This window comes from Trichosurus vulpecula, chromosome 3 (genome assembly GCF_011100635.1).
Source record: "Trichosurus vulpecula isolate mTriVul1 chromosome 3, mTriVul1.pri, whole genome shotgun sequence".
In the NCBI taxonomy this organism is placed as follows: Eukaryota; Metazoa; Chordata; class Mammalia; order Diprotodontia; family Phalangeridae; genus Trichosurus; species Trichosurus vulpecula.
The window spans coordinates 399,403,213-399,420,358 of record NC_050575.1 but is presented as its reverse complement, the minus strand read 5'-3'; the positions used below and the strand labels follow the sequence as shown (position 1 = coordinate 399,420,358).

At 45.3% G+C, this 17,146-nt stretch overlaps 1 protein-coding gene across 1 annotated transcript; it reads right to left on the bottom strand.

Annotated features, from left to right (window-relative positions):
• Positions 1–2,484: 2,484 nt before the first annotated feature.
• LOC118842690 (lysosomal protective protein-like) lies at positions 2,485–16,696 on the bottom strand. Its single transcript, XM_036750080.1, has 13 exons — positions 16,603–16,696; positions 16,332–16,506; positions 15,131–15,242; positions 14,848–14,986; positions 14,159–14,316; positions 13,076–13,167; positions 10,975–11,059; positions 10,237–10,395; positions 7,999–8,129; positions 6,476–6,638; positions 5,988–6,077; positions 3,666–3,768; positions 2,485–2,639 (listed from the first exon to the last, which is right to left on the bottom strand). Exons 1-12 carry the CDS (start codon positions 16,694–16,696, stop codon positions 3,682–3,684), a joined length of 1,485 nt encoding a protein of 494 aa, XP_036605975.1. The 3' UTR covers positions 2,485–2,639; positions 3,666–3,681.
• Between the last annotated feature and the right edge of the window lie 450 nt (positions 16,697–17,146).

Here is a 17,146-nt window from a genome sequence, read left to right as displayed (position 1 = left end):
TGAGATGGCCTTGGGCAAGTCACTTAATTTCCATGAGCCTCAGTAAAATGGGGGTGGGTGGGCTGGATGACCTCTGGGCTAAATCTATGATCCTATCATTTTATGAACCTCCAATCCTTCTCGAGATGGTTAAATAATTTTAGGCCTTGAGATCCAATCTGCCCTTTCTGTGAACCCACTGAGATCTGATTAATACCTAGATTTCTTCTCTTCTGTCACAAATTTGGAAACAGAGTGGTCACTTTCCCCAGAAATTCCAGTTCTTCTTTGTTGATCAATATCAGGTCCAGAATGTCAGTTTCCTTCCTGACTTCTTCCACCATTTAAAAGAACAAGCAGTGACTATGTGAATGACTTTCAAACATAACAGACTGTTGGAGTGCCAAGAAAACAGGGCCCTAAGGAGGATAGTTTGCAGTCTTCCCAATTAGGAGAAGAAAGGCTAATGAGTCTGAAACTATTGGAGTCTAATTTTGCATGGTAACCTATGAAGTTTGCTGAATGAGTAGGTCAGATAAGTACAAATGAGCTTGGCAGAGACTAGAAAAGGGAGTTAGATCCAAAACTGGATAAAAGAAGATCCCAAGCTGCTCCATACTACAAAAATCCGTCTTTTTTTTTTTTTAAACACCAGTGTAGTACCTAGGTTCCCTTTCACATGTGAGTTTCCCGAAAGCTACTCCAGATTCAAGCAATATTAAAAGTCAGCATCCACCCGGAGATCATAGCTATAAACCCCCACCAATCTGTTTCTTTAACACCCAAACAGAAGAAATATCAATCCAAAGCAAAAGACATTTAATCAATGACTAAAAAGATTTCCCCTTTATGTATAAGGGTACACTTTCCCATGGGTCACCACAAAATCAGGTACACACATCAGGAGTTTCTAGAGAACATATACACACGGAACATATGGCCAGGAAATACCAGGAGTCAGGGCAACTCTTTTTCCTGGTTGCTTTCCTGAGGTGTTGCTGATTTCTTCCAGTAATATAATCGGCCTGAGATAATTTCTGCTGTTCTTGCCGATCACAGCTGGTTGTCTCTGCTGAACTGCTGCTGCTCTCCAGTTATGTTGTGGCCTCTTTCCCTCACTGGGGGAAGGGTCTATCAGCTCTTTTGTACGATAGCCCCAGGGGCTTTGTTAGCTCTTTTGAGATGAAGACCTCAGCCGACGGTACCCAACCTGATAGTAGCCAACCTGCCCACTAATAGCTAGGGAAGCCTTAGTCATTTAAGTCTGTCTTTTGAACTAAACTACCACTTGAATCACCCCATTCTAAACTCTTATTTGACAAAAATCCTTTTAACTGCTGCCCTGGTTGCCCACCTGGGTCCCTGAAAATCATTCCCGGAGTTGTCAGCAAAATTACAAAGAAACTGAGTGGAGCTGTGGTAAGGATTCCTTTCAATCCCCATCATGCTCTTGGTCTATCACCTTGGGAAGAAGACAAGAGAAGGACTCAGTGTAGCTGATGACTTTTGATCTACTTCCCCCTAACAGACAAATCAGTATTCATCCTATACCAACATTTCCCCTGCACTACTATGTAGCTGCAGGTCACTGACCTCTGCACTCTCAGAAGATCACAGCTGCTGGGTGACCCAAAGGGCAATGAAAAGATGGACAGTGGGTGTTGGCGGGTGAGAGAGAGGTGGCATAAAAGATTTTATCAGGGGCATCAGTGACCAGAAAAGAAAGGGGTCTAGGGGGCTGTGAATGCAGCAAATGGGAGAGATAACACAATCATCTTCAGTACTGTATTGGTGTCCCTGGAACCAATCAAGCCAGAGGAAGCCTTCTACCACAGTGAGTAGATAAAAGACATTTCTAAGAATCCCAGTGGAGGAGAGGACATGGAGAGGCTGTGATAGGTATCTGTGGGGGAGGTACCCCCCACCCGGAAGAGATTACATGACTGCCCCAGAGCACTGAGGACAGTGCACGTCACTGATTGAGCTGAAAATTTTACAGAGGTGCCTTATAAATAAATACCTTATCTGCCTTCAGGCTGGACAAGATGATCTCAGAAGCAGTGCTGGGTTTCAGAGGAAGGAGCAGACACTTAATTCATCTTGTGACCAGAACAAGTCCTTGTACCTTTCTAACTCTGCTTCCTCAACCATAAAATTGGAATAATGGCATTTGTGCTGCTTACCACACAAGGTTGTAGGGAGGAAGACACTTGGCCCCTGTAACTGTGTTATACGGATGTGAGTCGGAGTGGTGGGGCTGGCTATTATTATCTCTTAAAGTTCCTTCTGGCTCTGAGATCTCCGAGTCTATGATTATGCCTGTCTCGGGGCGGGGGGGGGGCGGGGGGCGGGGATATGAAGCCTGAGACATACCTCTGTAGATTCTGGGGGTGAGGAAGGGATGTTGGGGAGAAGGGGACAGAAGCTGACAGAGAGGCTAACTCTCTCTAACATGCCAGAGGTTAGATGAAGACCAAGAAAACATTTGGGAATGTCACTTTTTATTGCAGAAATTGAAATCTTTTCTAGTCCTTGAAAACTTGCAAAGGATTATTCATTTGGATAAGCTGGGATTGCTGGGTGGGCTGCCAGTCGTGGGAGCCTTTCAAGGACCCCAGGTCTGCTCTCTCAAGATTAGCAATGGGCAGCCTGAGAAGTATCTATGTGGCAAAAAAAAAAAAAAAAAGAGAAAGAAGTTAAAGACAGAGAGAGACAGAGAGGCACTGGGTAGGTTTCTAACATGCCCTTGGGGACTGCTACTTTAGTACAGAAATGTATACTTTCAAAGCGTTTCTCCCATTTTTGGGGTTTCACAATGACTTGGTATTTAAGTCTATCTATTGTGCATGGAACAGTAGATAGAGCTTTGGATTTCCCGGGGGGGGGGGGGGGCGGGGATCTGGTTTTGAGTTTCCATTTTGATACCTTCTCTTGGCAAGTCACTGAGTCACCCTTTATGAATCTGAAAGAGGTAGGAAGTCAGACTCTCAAAACCTACCTCACAGGGATATTGGGAGAAAACAACTCTGCAAACCCTAAGCCCTCTATAAATGTGAGTCACCATTTCTTTAACGATTTAAAGCTTGTAGAGTGCTTTACGAATATCTTATTTGATCTTCATAATAACCTTGGGAGGGAGGTGCTATTATTATCCCTATTTTACAGCTGAAGAAACTGAGGCAGACAGAAGCGTTATGTGACTTGCCTAGAGTCACATGGGTATGATAAGTGTCTGAGGACAGATCTGAACTCGGGTTTCTTGAATCCAGCCTTGGTGCTCTATCTACTGTGCCACCCTTTTACAGATGAAGAAACTAAGACCCCCCAAAATTAAGTGACCTATTCAACATCACCTGGCAAGTTTGTGGGAGAATTGGGACCTAGATCTCAACCAGTGATCTCAGCACTGAGACCCCCCCCCCTTACATGGCTCCCTCTTCCCTATGTGTCCCTCTCTTCATCCTCTCCTTTTTTCATTCCTACCCTTTTCCACCAGTTTTCTCCATTCCTCCCAGGTTGTTCATCCTTTCCTTCTTCTTACCTGGTCCCAGAGACCACAATACTAGTGACAGCTTGGGTGTCATCAAAGGGCCATACCCAGGATATGAAAGAGGGAAAGGGCCCCAGGAAGTGAATCCAGCAGCAGAAGCAACCTTTGGCCCCTGTTGCCCACCAGGAATTCTTACCAGCAGCAGGGGAAGATCACAGGTACATGGTGTTCCTGAGAAAAGACTCAAACATCTTCCGAGCCTGAGCTGGACGGTACCGGGGAACCCTGTGTCCAGAGCCCTATGGATCAGACAAAGAGAGGAGTGAAGAGGAGTCCAGGGGGGAGGCAAATGGGAATAAGTATGCAAGTTCCCCAAATGTGGGCTCGGATTGTTGGAAAGCAGGGTCCTGCAGCCAGAGTGGCAGATGTAGCAGAGGTGAAGCCATATTGGTGTCTTAAGTCATGCCTAGGCAAATGAGAAGAGGTGGGGCTGAGCAATATCTCTTGGCTTGGGCTAACGTCATCCAGAAGACACCAGTAATGCCACAGAAAGGTAGCAGCCTAAAGTGACTGCCTGCTCAAGGGACCACCCAAACCTTAGTATATCACACCAATTCCATCTGCTGCTACATGCAGAGGAGAAGAGTGCTGGACCTGGGGGCAATAAGACCTAAGTTCAAATCATGCATACTAGCTGTGTGACCTTTTCAATGCTCGGACAACTTTTGAAGACTTTAAGTTACAGAAAGCTGAAGTTATGAGCAGTTAGTGGCTAGAGTGGTTTAAGGTTCCCTGGAAATTGGGAAGATCTTAGTTCAAATCCTGCCTCAGACACTTACTTAGCTCTGTTATCTAGGGCAAGTCATTGAATCTTTGCTAGCCTCAGTTTATTTATCTGTCAAATGGACCTGAGTTGAAATCTTACTTCAGACACTTACTTAGCTCTGTTACCTTTGCTAGCTTTAGTTCACTTATCTATCAAGTGCAGATTAATAATAATAATAGCATCTACCTCTCCCAGGGTTGTTGAGAAGATAAAATGAGAAAATATGGTTAGCTATTATTAATTGGCACAGTTTGAAATCACAGGTCCTGGACAGGATGGATGTGTCCAGAGCACGGTGAACACTCTGTTCCTGTCAGATTGACCTAGTCCCCTTCCCCACAGCCCCCAAATACCATCTACAACACAAAGAGATGGATGGTTTCATGATGAAGCTACATCAGGTACTTGCTGTCTCCTCTAGAGACAAGCCAACACAGGAAGTGAGACGGCTGAGAGTAGAGACTGTGTCATATCCTTTTTAGTCTTTGTATTCTCATCACCTAGCACAGTGCATCGCACACAGTAGGTTCTTAACACATGCTTATTGAATTAATTTTAATTTATCCCCACTATTTGTGGCTTTGGAGTCCTTTTGACCGTGACCTTCCTCATTTGCCTTGCTGAAAACCTTAAGTACATAGTCTGCAGTAAGATTACCTTTCTTGGCTCCTATCCCTCTCAGCAACACTTCCCATCCCCATAAGATCATAAGGCATAGAACCAGAAGAAACTTTAAAGTTCACCTAGCCCCCAGTTCTGCAAGTGTAGTCCAGGGACCACTGGGGGGTCCTAAAAGTCAAATATATTTTTATAACAATACTAAAATGTTTTAATTTCTATTGCAGTAAAAAATATATATAGAATAATTGATCGATAAATACATATTAAGTGCCTATTATGTGTTAGGTACTGTGCCAAGCACTAGGGATACAAAAAGAGGCAAAAGACAGTCTGTTCTCTCAAGGAGCTTACAATCTAATGGGGGAGGCAACATGCAAATAAATAGATAGCTATAACCCACGTGAATGAAAGCTCTTTGGCTGGGAGTCCTCAATAATTTTTGAAGGTGTCTATCATATTATATCCTATATTTTTAAAAACTTTTTGTTTCTTAAAGGTAGGTTCAATTCATTGTCTGTGGGGTGGGGCAAGATTATCTGTAAATGATTATGATGCAAAAAGACAAACACACCACAAAAGGAATCATTAAAACAACAGCAAAAGAAGGAAAGTAAACATTTCAGGCTCTATCTTGATCATTAAAAAAACAACAAAATTAAATTGTAAAAAATTTTTTAAAAGTGTAAAGGGATCTGAAGACCAAAAAGCTTGAAAACTACTGATTTAGTCCAATCCCTTCCTTTTACAGAAAAAGAAACCGAGACTCAGCAAGGCTGAGTGATTTACCCAAGTTCGAACAGCCAGTAAGAATAAGGAGAGCCTAAATAAACCCAGGACCTTGGGTTCTAAACCCAGATGCCTCCTCACTCTACTAAGCTGCCTCTGTCCATTCACATCTAATTCTGATGTTTTCATTAGGGTTCCCTTCAGCCTCTCAGAGCCCTTCAAAGGTTTAGAAAGATTCTCTACCTTTGAGCAGCACCGGGGGGGGGGGGGGGGACCAAGCATGGGTTCAAGTCCTCCAAGAACTACCCCATCCTCTAACAGTAAGCAGGGGAGAAGGTACTTTACCTTGACGGTGAGGAAGGTGATTTGCTCATATTCCCTGAAGTATCCAGCAACCTGCCTTTTATAGTACCAGGGATGATAGGGGGTCATCACCTGTTAGAACCAGGGAAAGGGGGACAGCCTGAGCTACTGGTCTATAAACATCAAATTCCATAAGCACTTACTAAGTACCTACTGTGTGCTGGGCTCTGTGCTAGTCAGGAGAGGATACACAAAGTCAGCCTGTGCCCAGCATCCTCCTCACTCCCTCAAAGCCACCCTTAGGGTAGTTGCCCCACCCCTCTCCCGAAGCTGTGGCTACCAGAGAGGAGGAGTTGGTTCTTAAGCATTCAACTTGAACATCAACGCCCCCCTTTGCATCTCCCCCACACCAGAAGGCAGGCTGTCCCTTTGTAACTTCTTTTAGAAATCTGATCTTCCTAGATACAAATATGTTCTAAGCAGGAGGTTCCCAAACCTCCTCCAACTCTACCACCCCCTTCCCTTCTCACGCGCTGGTTCAGGGCCTCCACAAACTTCTCTCCTCCCAAGAAATTGCAGGCCATGTCAGTGTCCCCATTGTACACCAAGACACGGATGTTGCTTTGCAGTAATTCCTGGTAGAAGGGAGCCATGTCCATGTACTGTCTCTGGTATTGAGAAGTCACCTGGGTGCTGACGGGAGGAAGACGAAAAAGAGAAGCACACAAAAAACTATAGTCTGTAGTAGAGGGAGACTGGGAGTCAAGTCAAATCAGTGTCAAATCAAAATCAATAAATATTTATTAAGCATTTACTCCATGTCAGGCACTGCGTTTTGGGAATATAAAAAAAAAGGCAAAAGATAGTCCTCGTCTTTAAGGGACTCAATCCAATGGGGGAGACAACATGAAAACAAATATTTAAAAAGCAAACTATATGCAGAATAAATAGAAAACAATTAACATAGGGAAGGCACTAGAATTAAGAGGGGTTTGTGAAGGCTTCCAATGGAAGGTGAGATTTTCGTTGAGACTTAAAGGAAGCCAGGGAGGTCAGTAGTCAGAGCAGAGGAGGAACAGTGTCCCAGGCATGGGAGACATCAAGTGAAAATGACTGGAATCTAGAGATGTGAGTACATGGAGGGGAGTAAGGTTCTAAAAGTCTAGTCCTATAATCACAGGGACAGCCATTTAAACATATGAGGACAATTATCATATCTTTAATCTCTAGGACCCTTCCCTTAATTCTCAGGAGCCTGAGGCTAAGAGCCCTGGGAATTGCATTGCCAAACTACTGGCTCTGCCTCTAAAATAGACCTTGGAGCCGCCATCCAGGGAAGGAGCTAAATGTCCCAGTTACTGAAGATGGGGAAGAGAAAGTTCTCACCACCCAAGTCCTTAGCACTGGAAAGTGGTTCAACATCAGAAATGGATATGATTTTATCAGTGGAAGTGACAGTAAAGAAGACACTGTGATTGAATGAATGAATGAGCATTTATTAATCCCTCACTAATTTCTAAGTACTGGGGATATAAATAGAAAATAGGGATTAAAATGACCATCGTCATAAAGACCATGAAACTTTTCCATTTGACTTAAAGCTGAAATCTCCTACACGTGCGGCTCCCCTATTAGAATGGGAGCTCCTTGAGAGTAGAGATTGTCTCCATTTTTTTCACTTGTAACCTCAGTGCTTTGTACATACTAAGTGCTTAATAGAAGCTTTTTTTTTATTAAATGCATTCATCCATTCATCTCTCATTAGTTTCTTTATCTGACTTCGGCAAGTTCTCTTCACTGCAATGCAATCTTCCCATTTAGCCTTCTTCCCCCTCCCCCCACATGTATTTGTTTCTGTTGGTAAGCCCCAAAGGAAACCCTTAAAGCCCCACTGGGAGCTTTCCCAGTCCTGATATCGTTTGTCCTTCATTCTCAAAGAGGACCATGGCGTCAGGAAGGTGATATTCTCTTCTGAGCAAGGCCTGATGCAGTCACTTAAAAGACCAAGAGAGACTTCCTTCCCCATGCACAGAACAACAAAAGACCGCCTCACCTGCAAAGTTCCCAAGTGGGGAGGAATACAGGGATGTGGAGGGCTTGCCTCACATTGTCCTGGTTCAGCCACACATACATAGCTGTGGCACTGATGCACCTGGGGACTCCAGGCATGGGGGCTCCGGGGGCCTAATGGAAAACAAGGAAAATGGTAAAAGGTTCAGGGAGGGTACACATCAAAAGCCCCGAAACTTCTGGAACTGATTCCTGAGTTCCTTCCTCCCACTCTCCCTACCCCAAGACCGAACACTCACAAAATCCTATTTGAGATTTATTCCAGTTCCCCTTTTTGGGGTGCCTCCCCCTCTCCCCAGCAACACCCAGGTTTCCTCTTTAACCCCTCATCTCAAGACCATCTCTTCCTTCCCGACCGTGCTCCCATCATAGTAATAACTCATGCATACAGTGCTTCAAGACCTCATTTCCTCCTCACAACTGTGTAAGCTAAGCAGTGCAAATATTATCGTCCATTTTAGAGATGAGAAAATCGAGACTTAGGGAGGTTACAAGACCAACTAAACAATGCTGCCCCCATACATCCAGAGTCCAACTCTGGACAGAGAAGAAAAAGCAGAGGCAGTAGAAAGATCGAAAGAGATGGTAAGAGAGGGACAGAACATAGATAACTCGCCACTTTAAAGCCTCAAACCATTCCTGAGTGATATTTCCTGGGAGGCCCTGGGTTAGGCACAGAGGGAGATTCGAAAGTTAGATGAGCCAAGGACAATTCTAGTATGAATGAATGAATGAGTATAGCATTTATTAAGTGCTTGCTATGTGCAAATACTCTGTCTGTTAGGCTCTGGAAATACAAACAGAAAAGTAGGATGGTGTTTGCTCTCAAGGAGCATACACTCTAAGAGCAGGGGATTATGACACATAGACAAATAACTATGATACAAGAATAAAATACATAAAAATGGGTAATAATAGTGTTAGAGAGGGGCAAACACAAAGTTTTTTGTGAGGTCCTAGGAGGGAAAAGTCATTACCGGCCTGGGAGGATCAGGGAAAGCTTTCTCAGAGAGGTAGAGTATGATTTTGGCTTTGAAGGATTAGGTAGGAATTTAACAGGTAGAGAAGAGAGAGGAAGGCATTTTAGGCAAAAAACTTTATAAGAGCGTGAATGTGACTTAGTGACTTTTCTCTTGGTCTTGTACAACTTTTAGGTCCAGTCTACTCAGCACACACATCCCTCCCCCGCATCTCCACCCCTATTAGGGCCAAGGTTTTCCTTGGTACAAAATGTTCCCAGTAAATGGCTACATATATTTTTTCATACTATTAGATCAAGGGTTTTTAACCTGGAGTTCATGAACTTGCTTTTAAAAAAAAAGTTTTATAATTGTATTTCAAAGTAATTCCTTTGAAATTCTAGATTTATGCCATGCATCTAAAAATATGATTCTGAGAAGGGCTCTGGAGGTTTCACTGGCCTGCCAAAGAGGTCTATGACACAAGAAAGGCTAAGAATCCCTTTATTAATTTGATTAACATCTTGAGATCCACCTGTATGCCTCCTTTTTTTGGTAAATAATATTTTATTTTTTCCAACTACATGTAAAGATAGTTTTCAAATTTCATTTTTATAAGATTTAGAGTTCCAATTTTTTTTCTCCCACCCTCCTTCCTATCCCCCTCCCCAAGACAGCAAGCAATCTGATCCAGGTTATACATGTGTAATTATGTACACATATTTCCACATTAGTCATGTTGTGAAAGAAAAAACAGAATAAAAGGGAAAAGTCACTAAAAAAAAGTGAAAACAGTATGCATTCAGACTCCATAGTTCTTTCTCTGGATGTGGATAGCATTTTCCATCATGAGTCTTTTGGAGTTGTCTTGGATCTGGTATTGCTGAGAAGAGCTAAGTCTTATCATGGCTGATCATCTGTATGCCTCTTTTTATGCCAGCCCCTACCCTGGTGCCTTGCTTTTTATGTTTGTTGAATTAAATTGGGATCCCTGCTTTTCCACCCAGTGAACCTCAGAGAAGTTAACAAGAACTCTTTTCAAGTCACATAATATTAGCACTGAAACAGATTTTTGAGGTCATCTAATCAACCCCCTTGGTTTTACAGATGAGGACAGTGGTGCCCAGAGAAGTTAAGTGAGTCCAGCTGTCATGAGTCCCAACTTTCAATCTGTCCCTCTTTCTGTCACACCAAGATGGCTCCCCCTTGTTCAGAAGGAGACTGGACTCGATGCCCCAACCCGACTCTGCCCTCTCACTTACAGAAGGTCTTGGCACTGCCACGTTGAACTGGTATTTGCTATAGAGGTTGCTCACGTCAGCAGCATAGCGCTCCTGGTATCCCGTGGCCCCCCAACATGGTGCATAGAGGTTGTAGATATTGAGGCCCACACCTTGGATCATTCTGTAAGCCTCCAGGATCTGCGGAAAGACTAGGTGGGAGGCACTGCTGAACTGACCACATTCCCTGGCATGGCTCCCTTCCTTTCTTCCACCTCTGCCCACCCTAAACCTGGTCATCCCTTAAGGAAGCCACGCCCAAGGTAAGGGTGGGCTGGGATGGAATGCAGTGGGATTGGGATTGTTTGGTCCAGTCTGCTGAGATTACCCAAGAAAAGGTAACACGTACCCCCCACCCCCCACCTCCCCTCATTCCTCCTACCCCGCCATCCCCCGCACCCCCCAGCGCTGGCCAGGCTAGAATCGATAGGATTCCCCAGGCTCTCTTGCTTCCCAAGTGCAAAAGGCTCAGGTTGCCCTCCGAGCTCTGGGCTATTTGTGCCCGAGCTTCAAACCTGAGCGTCCCAGTCCTGGGGGTCAGGCGCCCCTTTCCTTGGGCTTGGAGGGCCCCCCCACCTTCCCCTGACCCCCAGCCTAGGAGTCCAAGCAAAGAGGCGGAGAACTAAGAGGTCCCGGCTGGGGCTTGAGGCACCCCGTGCGCCCCTCTGGCCAGCCTCCGCAGTCCGCTGGACCTCCTGGGCGGGAGAAGATAGAGCTTACGGAATCGAAGCAGGTGTCTTGAGTGCTGTTACGGAAGTCGCAGGAGCCCTCGGAGCAGCTGTAGGTGTTCAAGGAGTCCCAGAGACTGTGGGCAGAGCGCAAGGGGAGTGAGAAGCGGGGGAGGCGCGCATGGGCTTCGCGCTCTCGCCCTCCCCCAGAGGGAGTTTGCAACGAAGCCAAGGCGAGTCACCCTCCAATCCCCAAAGGAGTGGCACAGCGGTGGACCAGTCGCATCTGACCACAGTTAGGTTACAGATCTGTTAGACTAATCCTCTAACGAAGCGGTCGCATCATTGGCTTATTTCCACTGAGCTGCAACCAGCGACTCTGACAATATCACTATTTCTGATCGTACAGATTCGAATCCGTGCGACCCCTTCAGGGGAGTCTTCATTCACACTGATTGGGACCTGGCTGGACCTCTGTAACCTCGGGCAACTCATTTAACTCCTCTTAGCCTCAGTTTCCTCATCTTTGAAATAAGTGGGATTGGACTTTATAACGTTTAAGGCCCCTTTCATCTCTAAAAATGGGTGATCCTAGGGCCCACTAGGTTTGAGCTAGGAGATGAATATCACTTGGGGGGCTAAGGCTGTTGGGGAGGTCGTTCATCCAACCAATAAATCAATCAATCAGGCAACAAGCATTCGTTAAGCCATCTCTATGCGCCCAGGCACCGTGCTAAGAGCTTAAACCGGACTAAGATCTTTGGGACACCCCGTTTAGAGGGACTTTTTGTGGGAAGAACAGGAAATAAAGCAGGTGCTGAACAAAAATTTGGTACATGAATGCAACGGGATATCACAGGGCTGTTCGAAAGGATGACCACGGAGAATGCAGGGAGGCACGGGCCAAGCCAGGAGAGCGATGGGCACGGGGACCACAGCGTTATAAATGGGAAGAACGGCAACAATATCCCCGGCAAAACCAATCAAAACTGAATGTTCCCTGGTTGCAGTTACCGAGCTTAGCTCCAAAAACAGACGAGGGAAGGCCCTTCCCTTCCTCCTTTTCAGAGGAGGGAGACTGCCGGTGAAACCCGGCATATATTGTGGGTTAGTTTTGAAGAACAGCATTATCTCCCTCTTTCTTTTTATTCTTTGTTATAAGGGATGGCTCTTTGGTGGAAAGAGATCAGTGCAGCGAATAGAGCAATGGGTCCGAGTCAGGAAGACCAGAGTTCAAAGTCACCTGCACGTGCTTACTAGTTGTTTTACCCCGGGTATCTTGATCTCAGGTTCCTGGTCTGTGAAATACGGACAAAAATAGCATACTTTCCCAGGGTTGTTGCGAGGATCAAATGAGAAAATATTTATCAAACACTTTGCTGACCTTAAAGCACTCTATCAGTGCTAACACTCTTAGGAAGGAGATATAAAAACAAAATATTAAAAAGGTTTTAAATGTCTACACCGTACAAAGCCACTGTATTGGGGCATACAAAAATGAATGAAACAGTCCTAGCCCTAGTGGAATTTATAATCTAGTAGGGAAAATAAGGCAGATGTGACCGTGATGGTCTTGGTAACAATAGCTTATAAAGGGCTTTATAGTTGGCAAAGAGTTTTAACCTGCATGATCTCCTTGGATCCTTATAAAAACGCTAAGGGAGAGCTCGGGGATGGATAATCTCCATTTCATGGGAGACAAAATCGAGCTCCAGAGAAGTTAAGTGGTTTGCCCAAGGCCATATAGTGTCAGCTCAAGAATTCTAATGGAGCACTTCTGTCTATCATTCAGTCACTCAATCAACAAGCATTTATTATACACCTCCTGTGTTCCAGGTCCTTCTAGGCTTTCAGAATATAAAGGCTCTTTCCACTAAATCACACTGCCTTTCCTGGATTTATTGATGTTTGAGATGAAGCCAGTTTACCTGCTTGGTGACCTTGGTCCATTCTCTTTCGTCAGAGTTGTGGTATCTACTGCCTCCTTACTTCTTTTACAAATAAGCCTGTCTGGCTGTCCCTGTCTTTCTCTCAACCAAGCTATGGTTGAGAGCTGAAAGAGATGGGGGAAAAGACCCCTTCCAACCTTGCTGAAGTTTGGAGGGGAGAAGGCAGAGATGGATACTCACTCACAGACCTCCCTTTGAGCTTACTTGACTCCAATCATGCCATGGTAGTAACTGAACTCAAGCAGCGTCTCATCACTGAGCCAGCAGCTGTTCATTCCGTTCCCTACATCAAAGCCCTGGATGGGAAAGATCACTATGTAGGTGCCAGAAGTCCCACCACAGTCTACACTGCTTTTCTATCCCAGATGGTCTGTGACAGAAGAGCATTAGATGAAAGGTCTGGAAACAAAAGGGGACAGATTCTTTCATGTAACTTCTGGGGTTGGAAGACTAGCTGGTTTCTGGCTTGGACCTGGACAGAACTGTACTTACTGGGGTGTACAGGGTGTTCAGGAGGACTAGGACTTCTGGTGTGAGGGCTTTTATTGTTGAGTCATTTCAGTCATTTCTGACTCCCATTTGGGGTTTTCCTGGCAGAGATACTGGAGTGGTTTGCCATTTCCTTTTCCAGCTCATTTTACAGATGAGGAAACGGAGGTAAACAGGGTTAAGTGACTTGCCCAGGATCACACAGCTAGTAAGTATCCAAGGCTGAACTCAAGTCCTCCTGACTCCAGGGTCAGTGTTCCATCTACTGCACTACCCAGCCACTTGGTGTGAGGGCTTGCCAAGCCCTTTTCAGGACACCTGATTCACCCAACTCCCACCTGTAGTTCCAAGACTCTACAGTACGTGCCATACCCTACTAAACTGCCTCAATAGATGGACTAAACCAGGTTGAGGGCAACTGAGAGGTCTCAAACCTCTCAGTGAGTTAGGAGTCTACCCCTAGAATGTAAAGACTTTCCCCAGTGGAATAGGCAATGAGAACAGTTAGTTCCAATGGCCATGAAGCCTGCTGAAGCCTGCTGAAGACACTGGGGAATGCTTAGAACTTAGTTAGGCATCAAAGATGCCCAGGTGATCCACTGTGTCCCAGGCCATTGCCAGTCGTCTTGACTTTTGTCCTGCCACTGGACTTCGATGACTCTGGAAAAAAGAGTGAGGCTGATGACTTAGTGCAACTCTGCCTCACTTAAATTCAATTCATGCACAAATCGAGATATTACCCACGATGTCATTGGTGATCTTCGATGATGAAGGACAGACAACAACACCTGTATTTACCTTGAAATTGATGGAGGCTGGACCATTAACAATCTGAGCACCGAGAGAGGGCACGTAGACCCTGCCATAACTCTCTACAAATACATAGATGTCATTGCTGGTGAAGCTGGGGAATTTGGTGAAGAAGCTCTGTAAAGCCTGGTAATTATCAGCCACCACTTACAGACTGAAACCAAATAGTTGTAGAATCATAGAATATCAGAGCTGTAAGGGACCTTGGAAGACAGAATGTCAAAACTAAAAGAGAACTTCCTTAGAACATTGAATGTTAGAGCTGGAAAGAAATAGAATGCTGAACAAAGAATGACAGCTGAAAGGAACCTTAGAAAGTAAAATAGTAGAACATGGAATGACGGCTGGAAGGGAGCTTAAAAGACAGAATGTGAGCCCATTGATGTGAATGCTGGAGGTGGAAGGGACCTAAGAGAATAGAATATTAGAGCTTGGAGTAACAGCTGGAGGGGACCTTGTAAGACAGGATGTTAGAAAATGCCAAATGAAGGGATCTTAGCCTATAGAACCATAGAATGCTAGAGTCAGAAGAGACCTTGAGATCATCTAATCTAACCCTTTTTCGACTTATGCTAGGGCCATTTTGTTCTTGGATTTAAAGGGATTTGAACTGTCTTCCTCCCACCCCCACATACATACAGAAATACAGAATCCCTGTCCCTTTCCCTCCTCTCCACTCACCTGCTGATCATTAATTTTGTAGTTCTGGCTAGAGGAGTAGGAATAACCCACTCCAGCCGGAGACTCCAGATATAGCACATTAGCCACTAGATTCCAGCTATGGGGGTTCGTGTAGAGGGAGCCGTCATCATTTATCTGCATAGAAAGATAGACAGATGGCATTGGCCCATACAAAGTCACCACTCACTGTTTCAGGCTCGAGGCCAGGACAGAAAGGGAAACCCAACTCTCATTCTCTCTCCAAACCTCCCTCAGGCCTAGGAATTTCCCCATCCTCACCCTATAGGGGCCATTCTCTGCCAATAAGTCTTCCATGGAGCTGCAGCCAGGGCCTCCATTCAGCCACAGCACCAAGGGGTTAGACTCAGGCTTTCCTTGGGACTCCACAAACCTGTAAGGCTAGGAAGAGTAAAATCCCTCTCCTCCAGCGAGAAAGGCAACTTTTTACAAAAAAGAGACAGGTTCACAGAGAGGGTTCCTTGTTCCTGAGAATATTGGGGAAGGGAATGGGAACTTGGGAGCTAACCACGAATTTTTGGGTGGGACAGGTATATGTTAGGACATGACTTAGGAAACCTTTTTTTTAAAAATCATCTCCAACACCACATTAGGGCTTGGTCTGAGATGTGTGAAGTTGGAAAAGTTCCAGAATCTAGATTCAGTCCTTGTCTCACTGTTACAGTGATGGGGCTCTTGCCTCCTGGAGGTGGGTGTTTTAGGGGAGTGATTAACTCTTCATCCTTTCCCTCCTTGTCTGTTCCTTTGCACCATGCCCAGCCCCCTATCTCCTGTACTTTTTTGACTAATAGAGAATAGGATCAGGAAGTTTTTTTGCTCTATAGGGAAGGGGGTTGAGTCCTTGAGTTAGGGACATAAGACCATAGAGCTGGGAGGAACCTTCAAAATCATCTTGTCCAATTTCCTCCTTCCATGTGAGGAGCATGAACCCCAGAGAAGTCAAATGACTTTTCCAAGGTCATCTAGCTAGTAAATGATAGAGCCAGCATCGGAAAGCCTAGTGCTCCTTCCATAAGACTGCAATGTGGCTTCTGACTTAATGACATCACATGCAACTTTAACCACAGCTGACCTTAGAATCTCAGCCTTGGGCAGGGTCCTCAAAGGGATCTAGGGAGAGATTTCTAGGGGTCTGTGAACTTGGAAAAACAAACAACAGATTGACATTCACTAACTTTTGCCTTCCTCTGTAAGCCTATGTATTTTATTTTATGCATTTAAAAATGCATTTCTGAGAAGGGGTCCGCAGGCTTCACTAGACTGCCCCAAGGGACCCAGGATACAAGAAAGGTTCTATTGCATAGGCTTACCATCCTGGGTGATAACAGAGGCAGAAGCAGGGACTTTGATCAAGGAGGCTGAGACTACCATGTTTTTCCCCAGGTACAGATGCTATCTGGTCTGGACAAGTCTAAATCTTTCTGGGGCTGTGGAACAATCCCTCTCATGTCCAGGAGTTCACCAGTAATGGAAGCATTTGTCAGAGCCGGCCTGGAGGTAGCCAGACCACTGCTTGAAGTTGGGCAGATCAGCCAGACCAGGCAGCGAGGTGATAAGGTCCGGGGCGTAGTAGCAGGTGCCAAGGCCCCAGGATAGGCTGGAGAGGGCCAGGAGGCTGCACAGTAGTTGTGTGATGACTGGCCTTTAGGACTGGAGCACCCCACCAGCCTCTCCCACCTTTATAGTCCTGGGGTTGTTTGCTCCATTGATAACTACTGATAGACATGACCCACAGGTCAGCTTGGTACCAGCCATTAGGCTGCTCCCTTGGGGGTAGGGTAGGTATTCACCTTGAATGTCATCAAGATTTACACAGAGCAGCCCCATTCCCTGGTGTTGTAGAGGGGCTAGAGTGGGGGGTCATTCTGGGAACAGGACTATAGGGCTTAAGTTCTTAAGGAAAAAGGAAAGTCTTCAGAAGGGTCCTAAAATTGTTGATTTGTTTTAACCTGGAGGGATTTTAGAGATTATTCCATTTCACACTCTCATTTTACCCATGTGGGAGTTGAGGTCCAAGGAGGAGGAGTCAGTCAAAAAGCATTTATTAAGCACCTACTGTGTGCCAGGCTCAGTGCTAAATGCTGGGGACACAAAGAAAGGCAAAAGACAGCCCCTGTCCTCTTGGAGTTCATAGTTTATTGGAGGAGACACCATGAAAATGACTACATATGTGAAGGATGAATGGGAGGTAATCTCAAAGAGACCATGCTAGCATCTGGAAGAGGCTTCTTGCAGAAGGTGAGTCTTATAGGAAGCCAGATATCCAGACATGTGTGA

Excerpts from the sequence above, each read along its gene's own strand:
- LOC118842690 (XM_036750080.1), bottom strand. The coding sequence starts at position 16,696 with ATGGGGCTGCTCTGTGTAAATCTTGATGACATTCAAGGTGAATACCTA. Across the intron at positions 15,243-16,331 it reads GACAAATGCTTCCATTACTG|GTTTGTGGAGTCCCAAGGAA; the intron begins GTGAACTCCTGG and ends CTAGCCTTACAG. Across the intron at positions 3,769-5,987 it reads TCACCTTCCTCACCGTCAAG|GGCTCTGGACACAGGGTTCC; the intron begins GTAAAGTACCTT and ends TCTGATCCATAG.